This window comes from Schistocerca americana, chromosome 1 (genome assembly GCF_021461395.2).
Source record: "Schistocerca americana isolate TAMUIC-IGC-003095 chromosome 1, iqSchAmer2.1, whole genome shotgun sequence".
Lineage (NCBI taxonomy): Eukaryota > Metazoa > Arthropoda > Insecta > Orthoptera > Acrididae > Schistocerca > Schistocerca americana.
In genome coordinates, this window is record NC_060119.1 from 241780408 (window position 1) to 241796660 (window position 16253).

Here is a 16253-nt window from a genome sequence, read left to right on the forward strand (position 1 = left end):
GGTGTGGCGGTGACTTCGTAAGCCGTTTCTACAGCGAATTGTTTGTCGCTACGAACGCCGCCACAAAACTGGCGACGAGGACTTCCGAACTCGTGTGCAGGGCTGGTTCAACTTGTTTCTGGTTATACTAATTATAGCGATAAAATTTTGGGGGCTGGTTTAATTTGTGTTCACTATGTCTGCCGACTTACAACAGTTGATCTTGTTACAGAGTCAGCAAATACAAAGTCTGGTGGAAGCAATCGCCAAACAAGCGGCTAATCGTCCAACACAAAAGGAACAAGCACAGGCAGCACCACCTTTCCGTGCTTTTGATGCATCAAGAGAAGAATGGCGAGAATATTTCGCGCAGTTGCAGGCGCACATGACAGTCTACAAAATCACGGGTACTGAGCGGCAGCTTTTTTTTATTTCCACTGCAGGCGTGGAAGTCTATCGACTACTTTGTAAGTTGTTCCCGGAATCCAAGCCAGAAGCTTTAGACTATGACGTTGTTGTTAACAAGCTTGCTGAGTATTTCGAGTCGCGAGTTCATGTGGCAGCAGCCAGATTCAAGTTCTTTAGATTAAAGAAACTGCCACATCAATCTAATAAACAGTGGTTAACAGATTTACGGGGCCTCACCCGTCAGTGCCGATTTAATTGTGTGTGTGGAGCTTCCTACAGTGATGTCATGCTACTAGACGCTATTACTCAAAACATTGCAGATTCTCGTATTCGTGCTGCTATCTTAAAGTTGCCTGACCCGTCATTAGAGACTGTGATGAACATCATTGAAGCCCAAGATACTTTTGACTATGCTGAGTGTGAGTTAGATTAGCCATGTATTTCTCAAATTGCCTGTGCTAAGCAAGTTATGTCACGCCCGCGGCCCCACCGGCAGAGTCAGACTGTAAACACTAGCCGGCCGCGTCATGTTAAACACATTCGTCAGCCGCGTGTGCAAAATGATAGAGTTAAGTCTTGCCCTAAGTGTGTTCTTGCTCATCCTCGTGAACGTTGCCCGTTAAGAACCGCGGTTTGTCACTTTTGTCAAAGGAAAGGACACATCCAGACTGTTTGTTTGCGTAAACGCAAGAACAATTCTAGTGCTGCCCAGCCCATGGATATTCATGTTCTTCAAAGCCAGCCCGCCCAGAAGGTCGCGTTTAAAGACTCTTCCACGGTTCGTGTGGGTAATAAACTTTTTCGCAATAAGCCACCCACCCAGCCCTCTGCTATGCGACCCAAGCGTAATTCAAACGCTGTAAAACGTAATGTACAGACTGCGAGTGAAGCGGGAGTTGTTCCACCCGCCCAATCCACGAGTTGTCGTAAGCAGCGAACACGCGCTAAACGCGCTGATTTTGTGTCTTCCGCCTCCACTGCACCGATCCAGAGACAGTGTAATAAACTATTTGTGAAGATACGCATCCAGGATAAGACCTTAAATTTTCAATTAGACACTGGTGCGTCTGTGACTCTCATAAATAGTGCTGCGTATGCGGCTATCGGCCGCCCTAAACTTTCAGCGGCAAAACATTCTTTGGCTACTTATAGTGGAGAACAAATTCCTGTGTTAGGTGTATGTAGCGTGCCAGCCACATTCCGTGGCAATACAAAAACAGTTTCATCCACAGTGCTCCGCGCTACAGACAGTGTAAACATTTTCGGATTAGACTGTTTTGACTTGTTTGGCCTGTCTATCCAAGACAATGTGTTGCAAATTAATTCTGTTGTTGTTCCTCAAGACAGCATAACCGATTTGTGTAAACAATACAGTGACATATTTAAAGACGAACTAGGTTGCGCTGCGAACTTTGCCGCTCATATTACGTTAAAAGATAATGCTCAGCCTCGATTTTTTCGTGCTCGTCCAGTGCCTCACGCCCTCCGGGCACCTGTAGCAGATGAACTTCGTCGTTGGCAAAACAACGGTGTTATTCAACCCGTTTCAGCGAGCCAGTGGGCTTCTCCCTTAGTTATTATAAAGAAACCGTCTGGCAAGTTACGTTTGTGTGCTGATTTTAAGTCGACAGTTAATCCTCAGACTGTCATTGATTCTTTTCCTTTGCCTAGACCGGACGAGCTGATGGATAAGTTAGGGGAAGCTCGTTTCTTTTCCAAAATTGATCTCCGTGAAGCATATTTGGAATTGCCCCTCGACGAGCAATCACAACAGTATTTTGTCATAAACACGTCGTTGGGGTTGTTCCGTTTTCTGCGTTTGCCTTTTGGTTGTGCGTCAGCTCCAGCTGTTTTTCAGGGTTTTTTGTCACAACTTCTGGCTAATGTACCGTCGTGTTGCAACTATTTAGACGATATTGTTGTGTCCGGTCGGACGCCTGCTGAACATTTCCGTAATTTGGAGTGTTTGTTTACAGTGTTGTCTCAGGCAGGCCTACGTTGCAACATCGATAAATGTTCATTTTTCCTTACGGAGATGGAGTATCTGGGACATGTTATTAATGCTCAAGGCATTCACCCCTCCCAGTCACATTTAGCAGCTATTCGTGATTTGCCCGCCCCTCGCAATCTGCAGGAATTGCAAGCAGTTCTTGGCAAATTGACATATTATATTAGGTTTATACCTAATGCATCACAGATTGCTGCACCGTTGCATCGTCTCCGCCGTAAGAATGTTCCGTTTGTGTGGTCAGCTGATTGCCAATCAGCCTTTCAGCAGCTTAAAGAGGCTTTATTGAATGATCGTTGTCTGGTCCATTACGACCCTAACAAGCCTCTGGTGTTAGCTTGTGCTGCCTCTTCTTTCGGCCTCGGTGCTGTGTTGTCTCACCGAGTCGGTAACACCGAACGTCCTATTGCGTTCGCATCTAAATTGCTAAACAAAGCTCAGTGTAATTATAGCCAATTGGACAAGGAAGCGTTGGCTATTGTGTTCGGTGTCACAAAATTCCATCACTACCTCTATGGCAGACCATTCTATTTAGTAACAGATCACAAGCCCCTGACGTCACTGTTTCATCCGTTTAAACCAGTTCCTCAGCGGACAGCTCAGAGACTACAACGTTGGGCTCTTTTGTTATCACAATACCAGTATGAGATACTGTATCGCCCTACTGCTCAGCATGCAAACGCTGACGCGCTTTCTAGATTGCCGATTGCTGAGGATGATGTCTTCGATTCCTCTGACGACTCTTGCCATCAGATTGAAGCCGATGAGCATCAGTCCCTCCGTGATTTTCCGATTGATTATCGTCAGGTGGCACGTGAGACAGCTACGGATCCTCATCTGAGTTTACTATTACGTTTTGTTCAACGTGGTTGGCCGTCCAAGGCAAAGGACATATCGGATCCTGTGGTTCGTCGCTATTATCCGCAACGTCATCTGTTGTCTGTTTCGCACGGAGTTTTGCTGTTACGCACCGAGAATGACCAGCTTCGTGTAGTGGTTCCCCAAGTCCTCCACTCCAAGGTCCTCGACTTGTTGCATCAAGGTCATTGGGGAGTGGTCCGCACCAAGCAGCTTGCCCGCCGTCATTGTACATGGATCGGCATTGATAAGCAGATTACGCAGATGTCTACAGATTGTTCGACGTGTGGCGAACACCAAGCTGCTCCGCCTCAACGCTATTTTGAGTGGGCACGCCCTGCCGGTCCTTGGTAGCGAGTACATATTGATTTCGCTCGTTGGCTCATCGTGATAGATGCATTTAGTAATATTCCGTTTGTTGTGCTAATGCAGTCTACAACGTCTGCACAAACTATACAGGCGTTGACTTCAATTTTTTGTATTGCGGGTCTTCCAGAAGTTTTAGTGTCTGACAATGGTCCACAATTTACCTCTGCTGAATTTGAAAGTTTTTGTTCTGCCAATGGCATTCGCCATGTTCTTACTCCGCCGTTCCACCCTCCATCGAATGGTGCAGCGGAACGTTTTGTACGCACATTCAAGGATCATATGGACCGCCTTCGTGCTACGCACTCTCGTCAGCAGGCCCTCATCACGTTCCTGTCGTCGTACCGGACCACGCCACGCGACGGCCCTTCGAATGGTTCAAATGGCTCTGAGCACTATGGGACTCAACTGCTGTGGTCATAAGTCCCCTAGAACTTAGAACTACTTAAACCTAACTAACCTAAGGACAGCACACAACACCCAGCCATCACGAGATAGAGAAAATCCCTGACCCCGCTGGGAATCGAACCCGGGAACCCGGGCGTGGGAAGCGAGAACGCTACCGCACGACCACGAGATGCGGGCGACGGCCCTTCGCCTGCGGAGCTTCTCCACGGCCGTCGTCATCGCACCCTACTACGGTGGTGCACCCCCCGGATCGACCCGCCGCTTCTGAGCATCGCACGCGTTTTCAGCGCAACGACGCCGTTTTTTCAGAGTTTATCACGGTCGCCGTCGTTGGGAACGTGGTACCGTGATAAGTGTCCAGGGTCGCGGTTTTTATACTGTTCAAGGTGCTACTGGGGTGCACAGGAGGCATCAGAACCAGTTGCGCCGCGCTGGCCGACCGGATTCTGCCGCTCGTTCTTTGTCCACAGATTTGGTCCGCGGCGGGTTCCAGCCGCGCCTTCCGACTTCGCTGCCGCCCCCAGGGCAGCAGCAGCAGCCGTCGCCGCTACCACGCCGACAGCCCGTCCCGTTGATGCCTCCCGCGCAGCTTCATCCGGGAGCGCCCCAGGTGGTCGCACCGGCGCCTGCGGTCCCTCTTCAGTCGCCACCGCCTTCGGAGCTGATGGACGTCGACCCCTCAGCCGGGCCGCCTTCCCAAGCGGTGGCTGTGCAGCCTGTCCTGCAGCCGCTTTCCTTGGGCACCCCCAAGGAGTCTGACACCGCAGCGCCTTGTCCGGCGCCCACTCAGCAGCCGTCGACGCAGCGTCAGGAGACGCTGCCTCTCTTCGTGGGTCCCGACGCCCCGTCGCGTCCAGTACCAGAAGCTGCGCCCGTGGTCACAGGCGTGCACCCTGACCTCGGTTTTCAGTCGGTGTTTCCCGAGGCCCCGCGCAGCCAATGCTGGGGTGCGGACCGGGGACTGCCACCGACAACAGTCTCCGCCCCGGTCTCTTCTGCTACGCCTGCGGCCAGACCCCTCCCCCGCCGTCGACGCTCGCCACGTCATTATTCAACGACGGTGCGGCGATTTGGGGGGGAGGAGTGTTATATCCTAGCCAGTAATGCCACCCGAGCCCGCTGCCAAAAGGTTGGCAGCATCAAAGTCCGGACGCCGTCCGCATAAGCAGCGCCAGCGAGACAGGAAATAGCCGCAAGTCTGCGCGCGCCACCGCTGGCTTCTGGTTTCTTAAGCGCTGGAGTCGCGAGCACTAGGACAGTTCTGTATTCGCCGCTCAGTTGTATACTCGCCACCGAATTGTGTTCTTGCTAGTCAGTTGTGTGTTCATCGCAGCAGAGTTGTTGTTTGTCGTCAGCCGACGCTGACCTAGCCGCTCCGACTCGAACTAGACAGATTTTTGTAGACACGGAGTTCACTACTGTGTTTCTGTATCTTCGTTAATAAAGATAAGTACCGACTTTTATTTAATCAGAGTGTTTGGGTTTTCATCTTTCTGTTCACTGTTCCAGCGGACCAGTCGGCCCGCTATTAAAAGTGTGGCGGTGACTTCGTAAGCCGTTTCTACAGCGAATTGTTTGTCGCTACGAACGCTGCCACAAAAAATATTATGGTAAACAATACGAAAATACTTATGTTCCTGTATTCAGTATCCTGTTATCAGTGGGAGAGCAGTGTAACTGAGTAAGAGTCTTTCCGTATTTGACGATATGTATGGCTCTTTGCGAGGTTTAGTTGTCACTGCAATATGGCGATCGGTATAAAATAGTTTATTGCCACTGAATGTCTCGTCTGTAGAAAGAAAGAGAAGGCGGACGTTGCTTCCCTAGGACTGAGGAGCATCGTGATATATAGCCAGTGCGAGTGTAGGTATACTATAATTTTTTCTGGTGCTGTACAGACATAAAAGGTAACAGCACTGTTACCGAGCGAGGTGGCGCAGTGGTTAGACACTGGACTCGCATTCGGGAGGACGACGGTTCAATCCCGCGTCCGGCCATCCTGATTTAGGTTTTCCGTGATTTCCCTAAAATCGCCCCAGGCAAATGCCGGGATGGTTCCTTTCAAAGGGCACGGCCGACTTCCTTCCCCGTCCTTCCCTAATCCGATGAGACCGATGACCTCGCTGTCTGGTCTCCTTCCCCGAAACAACCAACCAACCAACCAACAGCACTGTTTGCGTAAAATGTGTATACAGGCTGTTACAAAAAGGTACTGCCAAACTTTCAGGAAACATTCCTCACACACAAAGAAAGAAAATATGTTATGTGGACATGTGTCCGGAAACACTTACTTTCCATGTTAGAGCTCATTTTATTACTTCTCTTCAAATCACATTAATCATGGAATGGAAACACACAGCAACAGAACGTACCAGCGAGACTTCAAACACTTTGTTACAGGAAATGTTCAAAACGTCCTCCGTTAGCGAGGATACATGCATCCACCCTCCGTCGAATGGAACCCCTGATGCGCTGATGCAGCCCTGGAGAATGACGTATTGTATCACAGCCGTCCACAATACGAGCACGAAGAGTCTCTACATTTGGTACCGGGGTTGCGTAGACAAGAGCTTTCAAATGTCCCCATAAATGAAAGTCAAGAGGGTTGAGATCAGGAGAGCGTGGAGGCCATGGAATTGGTCCGCTTCTCAATCCATCGGTCACCGAATCTGTTGTTGAGAAGCGTACGAACACTTCGACTGAAATGTGCAGGAGCTCCATCGTGCATGAACCACATGTTGTATCGTACTTGTAAAGGCACATGTTCTAGCAGGACAGGTAGAATATCCCGTAACAAATCATGATAAGGTGCTCCATTGAGCGTAGGTGGAAGAACATAGGCCCAATCAAGACATCACCAACAATGCCTGCCCAAACGTTCACAGAAAATCTGTGTTGATGATGTGATTGCACAATTGCGTGCGGATTCTCGTCAGCCCACACATGTTGATTGTGAAAATTTACAATTTGATCACGTTGGAATGACGAAACTAAAATGAGCTCTAACATTGAAATTAAGCGTTTCCGGACATATGTCCACATAACATGTTTTCTTTATTTGTGTGTGAGGAATGTTTCCTGAAAGTGTGGCCGTACCTTTTTGTAACACCCTGTATATTGCATTGTAAAGTTACTGTGGCTTATGTTGTGTAAAATGTGCATACATTACATTTTAAAGTTACTCTGGCTTATGTTGTGTAAAATGTGTATAAATTGCATTGTAAAGTCACTGTGGTTTATGTTGTGGCATAACTAGAGAGGATGACCCTGTGTCCTATCGTGAGGTACATATAGATTCAGCACATTTGATAAAGGCGAGAGATTTTTTACGTGGAATATTATTTGCTCTATAGATATTTAGATTCGTTCCACAAGCACAGCCGTCACGAGTAGACATTACCTGTACATCGATCAGCGTCAGAATGTAGCAGCAAGTTGTACAATGGTAAATATGTTCCTGGCTTCCACTATCCTTGTGAGTCTCGTATGTATTTGATGATCTATAGACAACTTTACAGGTGTAACTGTCAACGCACTTTAGCGATATGTGCAAAATAATTTTACTGCTAAAAGTCCCAGGAAGAAAAGGCGGATGGTGATTCGATAACGGCGGCATCATTATTTCGGCGGGTAAATTCGATAAGAGCCAATCATAATGGTCGATTCATTCACATCCTTTGTGCTGGGATATAGGAGCCTCTATATAGCGACGAGAACATTTTCGTATGTTGAGAGCAGGAAGGGTAACACATTAGGAGCGCTGCGAAGAGTGCATTCGACGTTATTCTGCTCTATTTTCGTAAATAGGTTCTGTTAGGGCTAGAATTTTCGTGCATACAAGCTGAGACATCAAGAAAGCGAGTATATCTGGGACACTATACAGTTTCCGCGAGGTCGAATCAGTTCTTGTTTTTTACATAGTGACGTGACATGAGTGTAAGATTGAGAACCTTTTAGTAGGCGAGTCGCCACACGGACGTTTCGTGGCGAGGTGTCAGTCATGATGTGGCCGGTATGCACACCTGAATGCATCTCGTATGTTCTGTTAGGGGGGAAGCAGTCTGTGCTATTCGGTCATCAGTGGTAAAGACAAGTGCTGTCTGGAGATCTCTCGCATATTGGGGCTGTGCCTTGGAGTTCTGTGACGTCAGTATAACAGTGGCTGTATACCTGAAAATAGATGCAATTTCCACGTGTGTCTGGCGGCGGCTCGCAACTGTGACAGCGCACCTGTACCTGTCCAGTCGCGACGGGTGTTGTAGGTAGCCTCCTGTGCGCTCTTGTGTCTGTTGATTGCATTATTTTGCGAGCGGGTCTGTAGACTGTGCTGTGCGTTATTTGGACAGTTTACGAGTACTGAGCGTGTCTACACATCACTGTGCTGCATTATTTAGGAGGAGTCTGCATGTCTGTGTTCAAATTATTTCGGTAAATTAGGAGCAGTTTGCGTGTCTGCAGAGCGTTATTTAGGAGTAGTTTACAGGTTTGTGGGCTGTGTAGCATGACCCCAGCAAGTGATTTGTACCAGTGTGATAAATTTACTCGATCCCTAAATTTTAAAAAATGGTTCAAATGGCTCTGAGCACTATATGACTTAACTTCTGTGGTCATCAGTCCCCTAGAACTTAGAACTACTTAAACCTAACTAACCTAAGGACTTCACACACATCCATGCCCGAGGCAGGATTCGAACCTGCGACCGTAGCGGTCGCGCGGTTCCAGGCTGTAGCGCATAGAACCGCTTGGCCACTCTGGCCGGCCCTAAATAAAATGTTTCAAAATAAATATAGTGCGTTCGTTCCTTCTCGATACAGCAGCCCAGCGCAGGCTGAGTCATTTTCGTGCCATTTTCCCCCAACAGATCACCATCCCGGATTACGTCAGAAGAGCGATGACAGTACCCTCTGATGGCAGTACTGTGTACTAGGTCAGTTGGAGTCTAGATCTTGCGGTGCAGACACTCCCTGCAAAATGAAAACTCGTGTTCAGCACAGGCAGAGTCGTTTTCCCGCCATTTACCCCCACCATCTTGGGTTACATCACGAAACGGACGACAGCGATCTCTGGTGGTGGTACTGAGTACTAGGTCCATATCTTGTGGTGAACACACTGTTTGAAGCCATCTTGGATAACTGTACTTGCGTCATCAGCTGATGTCACAGACAACAGCGCCCTCTGATGCCGGTACTGTGTACTAAGTCAGTTGGAGTCTGGAGCACTCGGTGAACACAGTGTATGCCGCCATCTTTGATTATGTCACAGATGTGAGCGCCCTCTGGCGGTTGCGATGTGTACGATGTCAGTTGGAGTCTGCATCTCGTTATGAACACATCGGACGGCTGTACTGCATGAAATTGTTTAAATAGAGACTTATGTCCAAGTCCTTTTCCCACGAATCCTTAGAAGAAGATGGCAGTCGGGTGAGGCTGCTCACTGTCATAGCCTGACGCCTGACACCCACATCTATAGCTGCACACTGCCCATCCAATGGACTCCTTCTGGAAACTGTGTCGACAATGTTGTCTATGATGTGCCAGGCTGGCTCGTGTAACAACACATTCTCCAACATACGTTCTTTCATGCTGAGTCATCTCTGGTTGCCCAGTAGTACTCAAGTGTGCCTAGAGGGTATTCCCAATAACGTTTTTTGAAGTCCCTTTTCCTCTATAAGCATATCTTTTGTTTCTTTCCTTCTGATTCAGTGCGAGTATGTGGCATATGGATAGTGGCCCTTCAGGAATTGGGCCGGCCCACTTGAACTCTTCAGATGTTCTAAACTGGGCCTCCGGTTTTTTCAGAGGGGTTTGAAATATCAACTGTTGGCTCACCAACTCTTTTAACATTATGATTTCCACCCATTACAACGCATAAAGAAATTAATCACTGTAAAATGTTTTGATTCCAGTCGAGTGCTTATAAGAGCAGTACATGGGTAAGTATTTTGACTACCTTTCAGAGTCACCTCTCAGGAACAGAATCTGGTCACTGGATGTAAGTTGGACAAAATACATTAATAAGTGGATACGCATGGCGTATGATAAATAATCCATATAACTGACATAGGTGAAAATACACGGTAACAGAAGCAAAAGTTGTGGTGGTGCTTTGGTGTGTGTATTGGTTTGTATACAATATAAAAGGTTGAATTTAATTTTATAGTGCCTGTATCACAACTGGAACATTATTTTCGTCAATGACCCAGTCGTGATGCTTCTTGCAGTTAATTGGCCCGTAATGGTGTTTTTATATTAAAAGACGCCACCACATGCACATTACAATGTTCAACAATAGGTAATGCGTATGGCTTAAACGTACGACGTTTTCTATTACAGGGCTTTAAACTTGTGGCCCAACATGCAAACACAATTCTATACATATGACTGTATTTGTTATTAAAACTGATATTTGTTAATTAATTTTTACTTTTGTTAAGATGCAAGGCTAAGGAAATTCTTGCTACATAGATCAATTTTGTTGTTGCAAACGAAGATCGGCTAATCAAGAGAAATCTCCTACATTGATATTTATTTTTAGTTGTTAAAATTAGAGAATATTAAGATATTTATGACGACTCTGGGCCATTATCATTTAGAACAATGGAATGACCTCTGCACCAATATTCCCCTATAAAATTTGCATAAAGAAATTAATTTTAACACTTCATGAATATGCATATCAAAATCGACAACACTTTTAAGTAATATCTGATTATATTTAGGCTAAATATTACATGAAACTTACACGTTTTCATGCCTCGTCACAAAATGGCTTCTTACGCTACTAAACAAACAAAAGGGAAGAGAGAGATCTCTCTGAAAGGAAAAAAAAAAAAAAAAAAAAAAGGGAGAGTGTTACGTTCGCAGATCATATTAATTGATTACAGAGTCTCTAGTCTCTGTTATTTTTCTGAGAAGAGAGAATATTTATATCTTTGAAAGTTCACACAATAACATATTTCGTTGCGACTCCAGGTTTGGTATATTTGAGAAGTTATTTAATATCATTTTTATCACGTTATGTGGCGTACCACCACAGAGTGTGTCAATTAACATAGGTTTGCAAATTAGTCATTTGTGAAGTATTTGCGAATGTATGTTCATTAAGTAATTCAGAATTATTATTTATTTGAATAAATATTCAACTGTAGTTGGAGATAATTTTATAATGACCTCACCCAATTTGAATGATAAGTGGGCTAAGCAATGGTGTAAATTAAGCGAAATATTAGCACAATTAAGTTGCATTGAGATGCTTGCCAGAGTTCATTTAGGGCTTTCATAACAATTTTAGTTTGTTTTTTTGGTTTTTGAGTGAGATACGTTAATGTGTGTTTACTTTCAGTAGTGCCATAGTGAGAAATAACACGATTCGGGAAGGGGTGTAAAATACCGCCATAGTTTCAGAAGATCACTGACAAAAAACTATAAGATGTACAGTAAACTGACACACATCAGTGGACAGAGCAGTCCTCCAAGTTTAAGGACACATAACGCCGAGTCCCTGAACGGAGAAAATCTCCGATCCGGCCGGAAATCGAACCCGGCCCCTTCGGTTAGAAATCCGGCGCCCTATCTGCGCAGCTACCTGTGCGGACATCCCTCCAATTCTGTAAATCACTTTACAGGTCATCAGTATAGGCTCCGTGCTTGATGCAGTAAATGTCAATACGTAGTTCCACTTCTTTGATACGAATTTTCCGGGAAGGATTGCTCGCAGCCCGATTTCGCTGGATTCGCTATCCGCAGGCGAGACCTAGTTGGAAGCGACAATACGGTGTAGAGCTAAGCGGATGGTTAACAACGAACTTTGGAAACAGCATAACATATAGGTACAAACTGTAATTGTGGTAATTCTGCAAATCATTAATTGGCTTTCCCCGTACCTGTTGAACACTGGCACATTGCAATAGCAATCAACAAATTCCCACCCTAATGACCATTCGTGGGGCACGTACGTACCAAAGGTAGTGAATAGGTTACTCACACTGTCCCCTTCAAGACTAATTACTCTAGAAGTTTCACATTAACTCATTAACTCACATATAACGTCAATTATCCTTGGCATTTTCTAAAAGCAACAAAACGTAATACGTTAAATATACAATCCTACTTATGATTTATCAAACAAGAATATCTATAATGTTTGATGCAATTTCTATCCCAAATCTGCGGAAGGGGAGAGTGAATTGTCTCTTCTTTCGAGACTAGGTCGCTTACGATCAGAGTAAATCACTTCCTGACCTTCGTTTTAGGCCAATATTCTTTCGTGCATTGCGTGCGAGTCTGCTTCCGTAGCTCCATTCACGTCTCTTGATCAGTCCTTCTCCCTTCTGTCTCGGACGAAGTGTCAATTACATTTTCATGGCTGCATTTAGGTTCTGCAGTTGATTCTAACCCCTTAACGTCCTTTTTCTGCTTGATCGTACCAGAAGACTCTGGTAGTCTTGCTCTTCAAGAATGTGTGAATCCGGTGGGTTAGAGTATTTGGGTTCCTTCTTTTTATGTGTCTCATAGACACCATGATTTTAGAAATCTCTCTGTAGGCTTCTGCTTTGGGTCTTGGTTAACTTAATTCACCTTTCATTCTTGGTCGTATGAGCTTTCTCACAATTTCACACTATTTCACTTTTAACTATTATTTATTATTTTGTGTTAAAGAACTATTATGTCTGATGAGTTGACTTGGTTCCGTTGCTGTCATATTCCAAAATAATGGCCTGTTTCGGTTTCACATTTTCAAGACTTGTATGAGAACATAGTATTCAAAATGGCTGCTTTCGACGAATATGCTAGTGACGGAAGAACTAACAGATCTGCTGTATACACAAAGAATATGTTTATCACGGTCCGATGGAACTGCTCTCTGAACTTAGAAATACTGTCACAACTTCTATTCTCTTCCTTGCTTGTTTGGTGAAGTTGTACAGGTAAATAAACCGAAGTATCTCCTTGAAAGGCAAATTCTGGAAATTATCTTCCGATAAATCAGATTCGTGGTCGAATTGCAAATGGGAAAACACAGGTAAAACTCTTTCTTTCCGAAGTAGAGCCATCGTGACTACGTTGGTGTTTGACAGTTAATACGAACTTTCGACCCGGGAGTTGATACTTCTTCGTCACGAAGCTTTTGAATAGTATCGAGAATCAAACGTGAGCCAACGAGACTCACTGATCGTTCATTTTAAGCACAGATAATTAATCATGCTAAATTTAAATCATTTTTTTCTATTATGTATCACTTCCTCTGAATTCCTACAGAAACCACTCACAGAAGTTCTTCGAAAAATATTTTACGGATACCATTTCTGTGTTCACCAGAGGATAGAAAACATTCTTCTGTATTTTACAAGAGTTAGTAATAAAGATTTGGCTGTCTCCTCGAAAAAATTAAGTCACGTAATTAATTTTTAGTTTGTTTGCAGGTGTATATCTACAGTACTGTTACAAGTTTAAACCCCACAGCACGTCCCTACAGGAGAAAGCCTGTTAATAAAGTGGAGAAGAGTTTTGCCAAGCTACGGTACTGTGGTGTGAAGATTTTAGTCTGTAACAATAATAAAGGCATGCATCTGCACATAAAACATTTATTAACTAACTACATTTTTCCTATGTGGTAGATATAACTGTGTGACTACGTTTTTCACCCTTGTCAATTTTTGTATGAGAAATTAACATAGAAAGTTTTTGGAAAGAAATAAGAGTCATAATACAACAAAGACGAAATTTTACCCCGTCCATGATCGTCTATTTTCGTTGCTTATGGGCAGAGCAGGCAGGGAATTGGCGTATCTCTACAGATAACGAGAAACCGCGTTTCATACAGTTTCTGGGCGCTATGTGTGTGACTTGTTATTACCTTGGGAGCTTACCTACATTTTTTCTGATGAAGTTGCTGGAAAGTAATGGTCATATTGTTACGTAAAGCGGCAGCGGACTGCCGCTTGTTAGAAGGATGCAAGATACGGTTGAGCTATGACTCAATCACGAAAGGCTGGAGTGTTGTAAGGTGCCCCACTGGCGTAACCCGTAGCTAACAAATCGGCTGTCCGACTGCTTCTGTAATTTACAGCGAGCGGAGAGTGAAAAATGCGTGGAGCACTGAACACGTTGGGATCAAAAATTAGTTGCGTAACACGAAGATATACTGCATCTCTTTCAGTACACGTGGCTCAAGAGCGAAGCTCTACAACGCAAGTTATATGTATTTGAGAAAGTTGACAGATAATGGCGAAAAACAACGCAGAAAGAGGACGAAAAAATGGAGCAGTCGTTCTCGCAAAGTTGCCCAAGAATATGTGAGATCTCCCGTCTAGTGCCTACGTGGCCCCAATGGTTCCCATCAGTCAGTTATAACTTCTGATTTATTAGCCTTTAAAAATGGAAAGCAAAATATGTTATCCCACTAAAAAAGTAGTTCTGAGGATAGCCAACTGACGAAACTGAAATGATTAACCACCAGCTGAGCTACGATATGAATGAGACCGAATTAGTTATATCCACACGTTTAATCATCGTTTCCAGTACTTGATAGCTACTCCACTTTGAAGATATCTAAGAGAGATCTAAATGAAAGGCCGTAACTTCGAATGCTTCGAACTTTCATGACTAGTGAAGTTTTAATAATTAAATACTTTCAAGTAAAAAACCAGTTATAAAAACGAGAGCCTGTGTAACAGTGGTTCCCAAACTGTGCGACCGCCAAGAGCGGGGTGGGAACGGGGGAGTAGCGAATGGCATGCAAGGGGAGAGCGGTATATTTAAAAAAGAAAAGAAGAAAGAAGAAAAAATGTTGCTAGTAACAAATGATTACGTCTATCTCTTACATCGAAGAAAGAATGTGCCGTTTATCTACATTGCTGGAGCGAACTACGTCCGACATCAGCGTTGCGCCAGACCCAGTCGACGACAAGGAAACCGCGGTCATGTTTTTAACACGTTTGATACGATCGGACGAGCTAGGCGGCGTCGGCCGACGGTGAAATCGCCCGTCGAGGGCTGCACTGTTACCGTATCCTTAACTATCGCGCGCAGTGCAAGCTTCGACTGGTGTATCTCGGCGCCCCCTTGCAATCTTTCTGACTTCGCGAGGTAGACTTGACTGCAGTGTAAGGTGGTTCCTGGTTAGTGACGGACATGAAGACACCAGTGGTCCGTTAACTGGCGGAGGGTAGGGAGATACTCTAAAGGCGAAAACGAAAAGTTATGATACGAACTACGAGGGTTATTCGGAAAGTAAGGTCCGCAAGGGTGCCAAATGGAAACCAAAGTGAATATCCGATGAAGTTTTGCACAGATGTATTGGGCAGTGTCTCTAGTATGTCCGTGGATGACGTCACGTCGGTCTTTTCAATTCTGAGCAGGTAAATACGTCTAGAACAACAGAGTCTCCCGCCAAGTATGAGGGCCTCTGAGAGATTTCGCCTGATTTCATGCAGCCCACATAACATAACTGTAATGCATTTCCTTCTTCGTGACAATTCGCGGTCGCACTCTGCATGGGGCAATGAAGATGCTCCTGAAGCATTTTCGTTGGGAATCGTTTTATCACCTCCCATACAGCCCGTAATTGGCTCCCGCTGAATTTCCTCACTGTTCGCATTAACGGCTGGCTATGGAGACAACATTTTGGCACAGACAGAGAGTTGTAGACCAGCGTGGAGAATTGGCAGAGAGCACAGGCAGCTGCTTTCTATGACGAGGGTATTGGAGAGTTGTTATAAAGCTGCGACAAATGTCTAAGTTGAAGCGGCGGCTATGTAGAGAAGTAGCTGGAACGTTTAGCTAATTGGTGCAAATAAAACTTTTGATTTTCACACTTGTTTCCATTTCGGGCCTACTTTTCGAATAGCCCTCGTATTTGTTGCTAGACCACGTAAACTACAATCAGTGGTGAAGAACATCCACAATGTGTAATTTATTTAAACATTTCAGGTGTTATAGCAAGAAGCCAACAACTTAAAAAGACATCTCGCAACCAAACATCCTGTGTTAACTGGAAATCCCAGATAAATTTTTGGTCAGAAACTAAACGTTTTACTGTCGACACAGAAAGTCTTTTCTAATACGACCAATGTTACTTCCAAAGGCCCTTCAGCCTCTTACCACATTTCGCGTAGGATGCAAGAAACCACACACGGTTGGCAGAAACTCTGGTTTTACCGGCAGTGATCTGACATAGTATCTGCAATGTTTGGGAACTCGTTTGCTATAGACTTGAAAGGCATTCC

The 16253-nt window shown here is 45.0% G+C and overlaps 1 protein-coding gene across 1 annotated transcript in view; it reads left to right on the forward strand.

Annotated features, from left to right (window-relative positions):
• The first annotated feature begins 4196 nt into the window (after positions 1–4196).
• LOC124622887 (vegetative cell wall protein gp1-like) overlaps positions 4197–16253 on the forward strand; it is a 70632-nt gene continuing 58575 nt past the window's right edge. Inside the window, exons 1-2 of the mRNA XM_047148713.1 lie at positions 4197–4263; positions 4414–4913. Of these exons, the coding sequence (XP_047004669.1) occupies positions 4197–4263; positions 4414–4913 (567 nt within the window). The remainder of the gene's footprint in view (positions 4264–4413; positions 4914–16253) is intronic.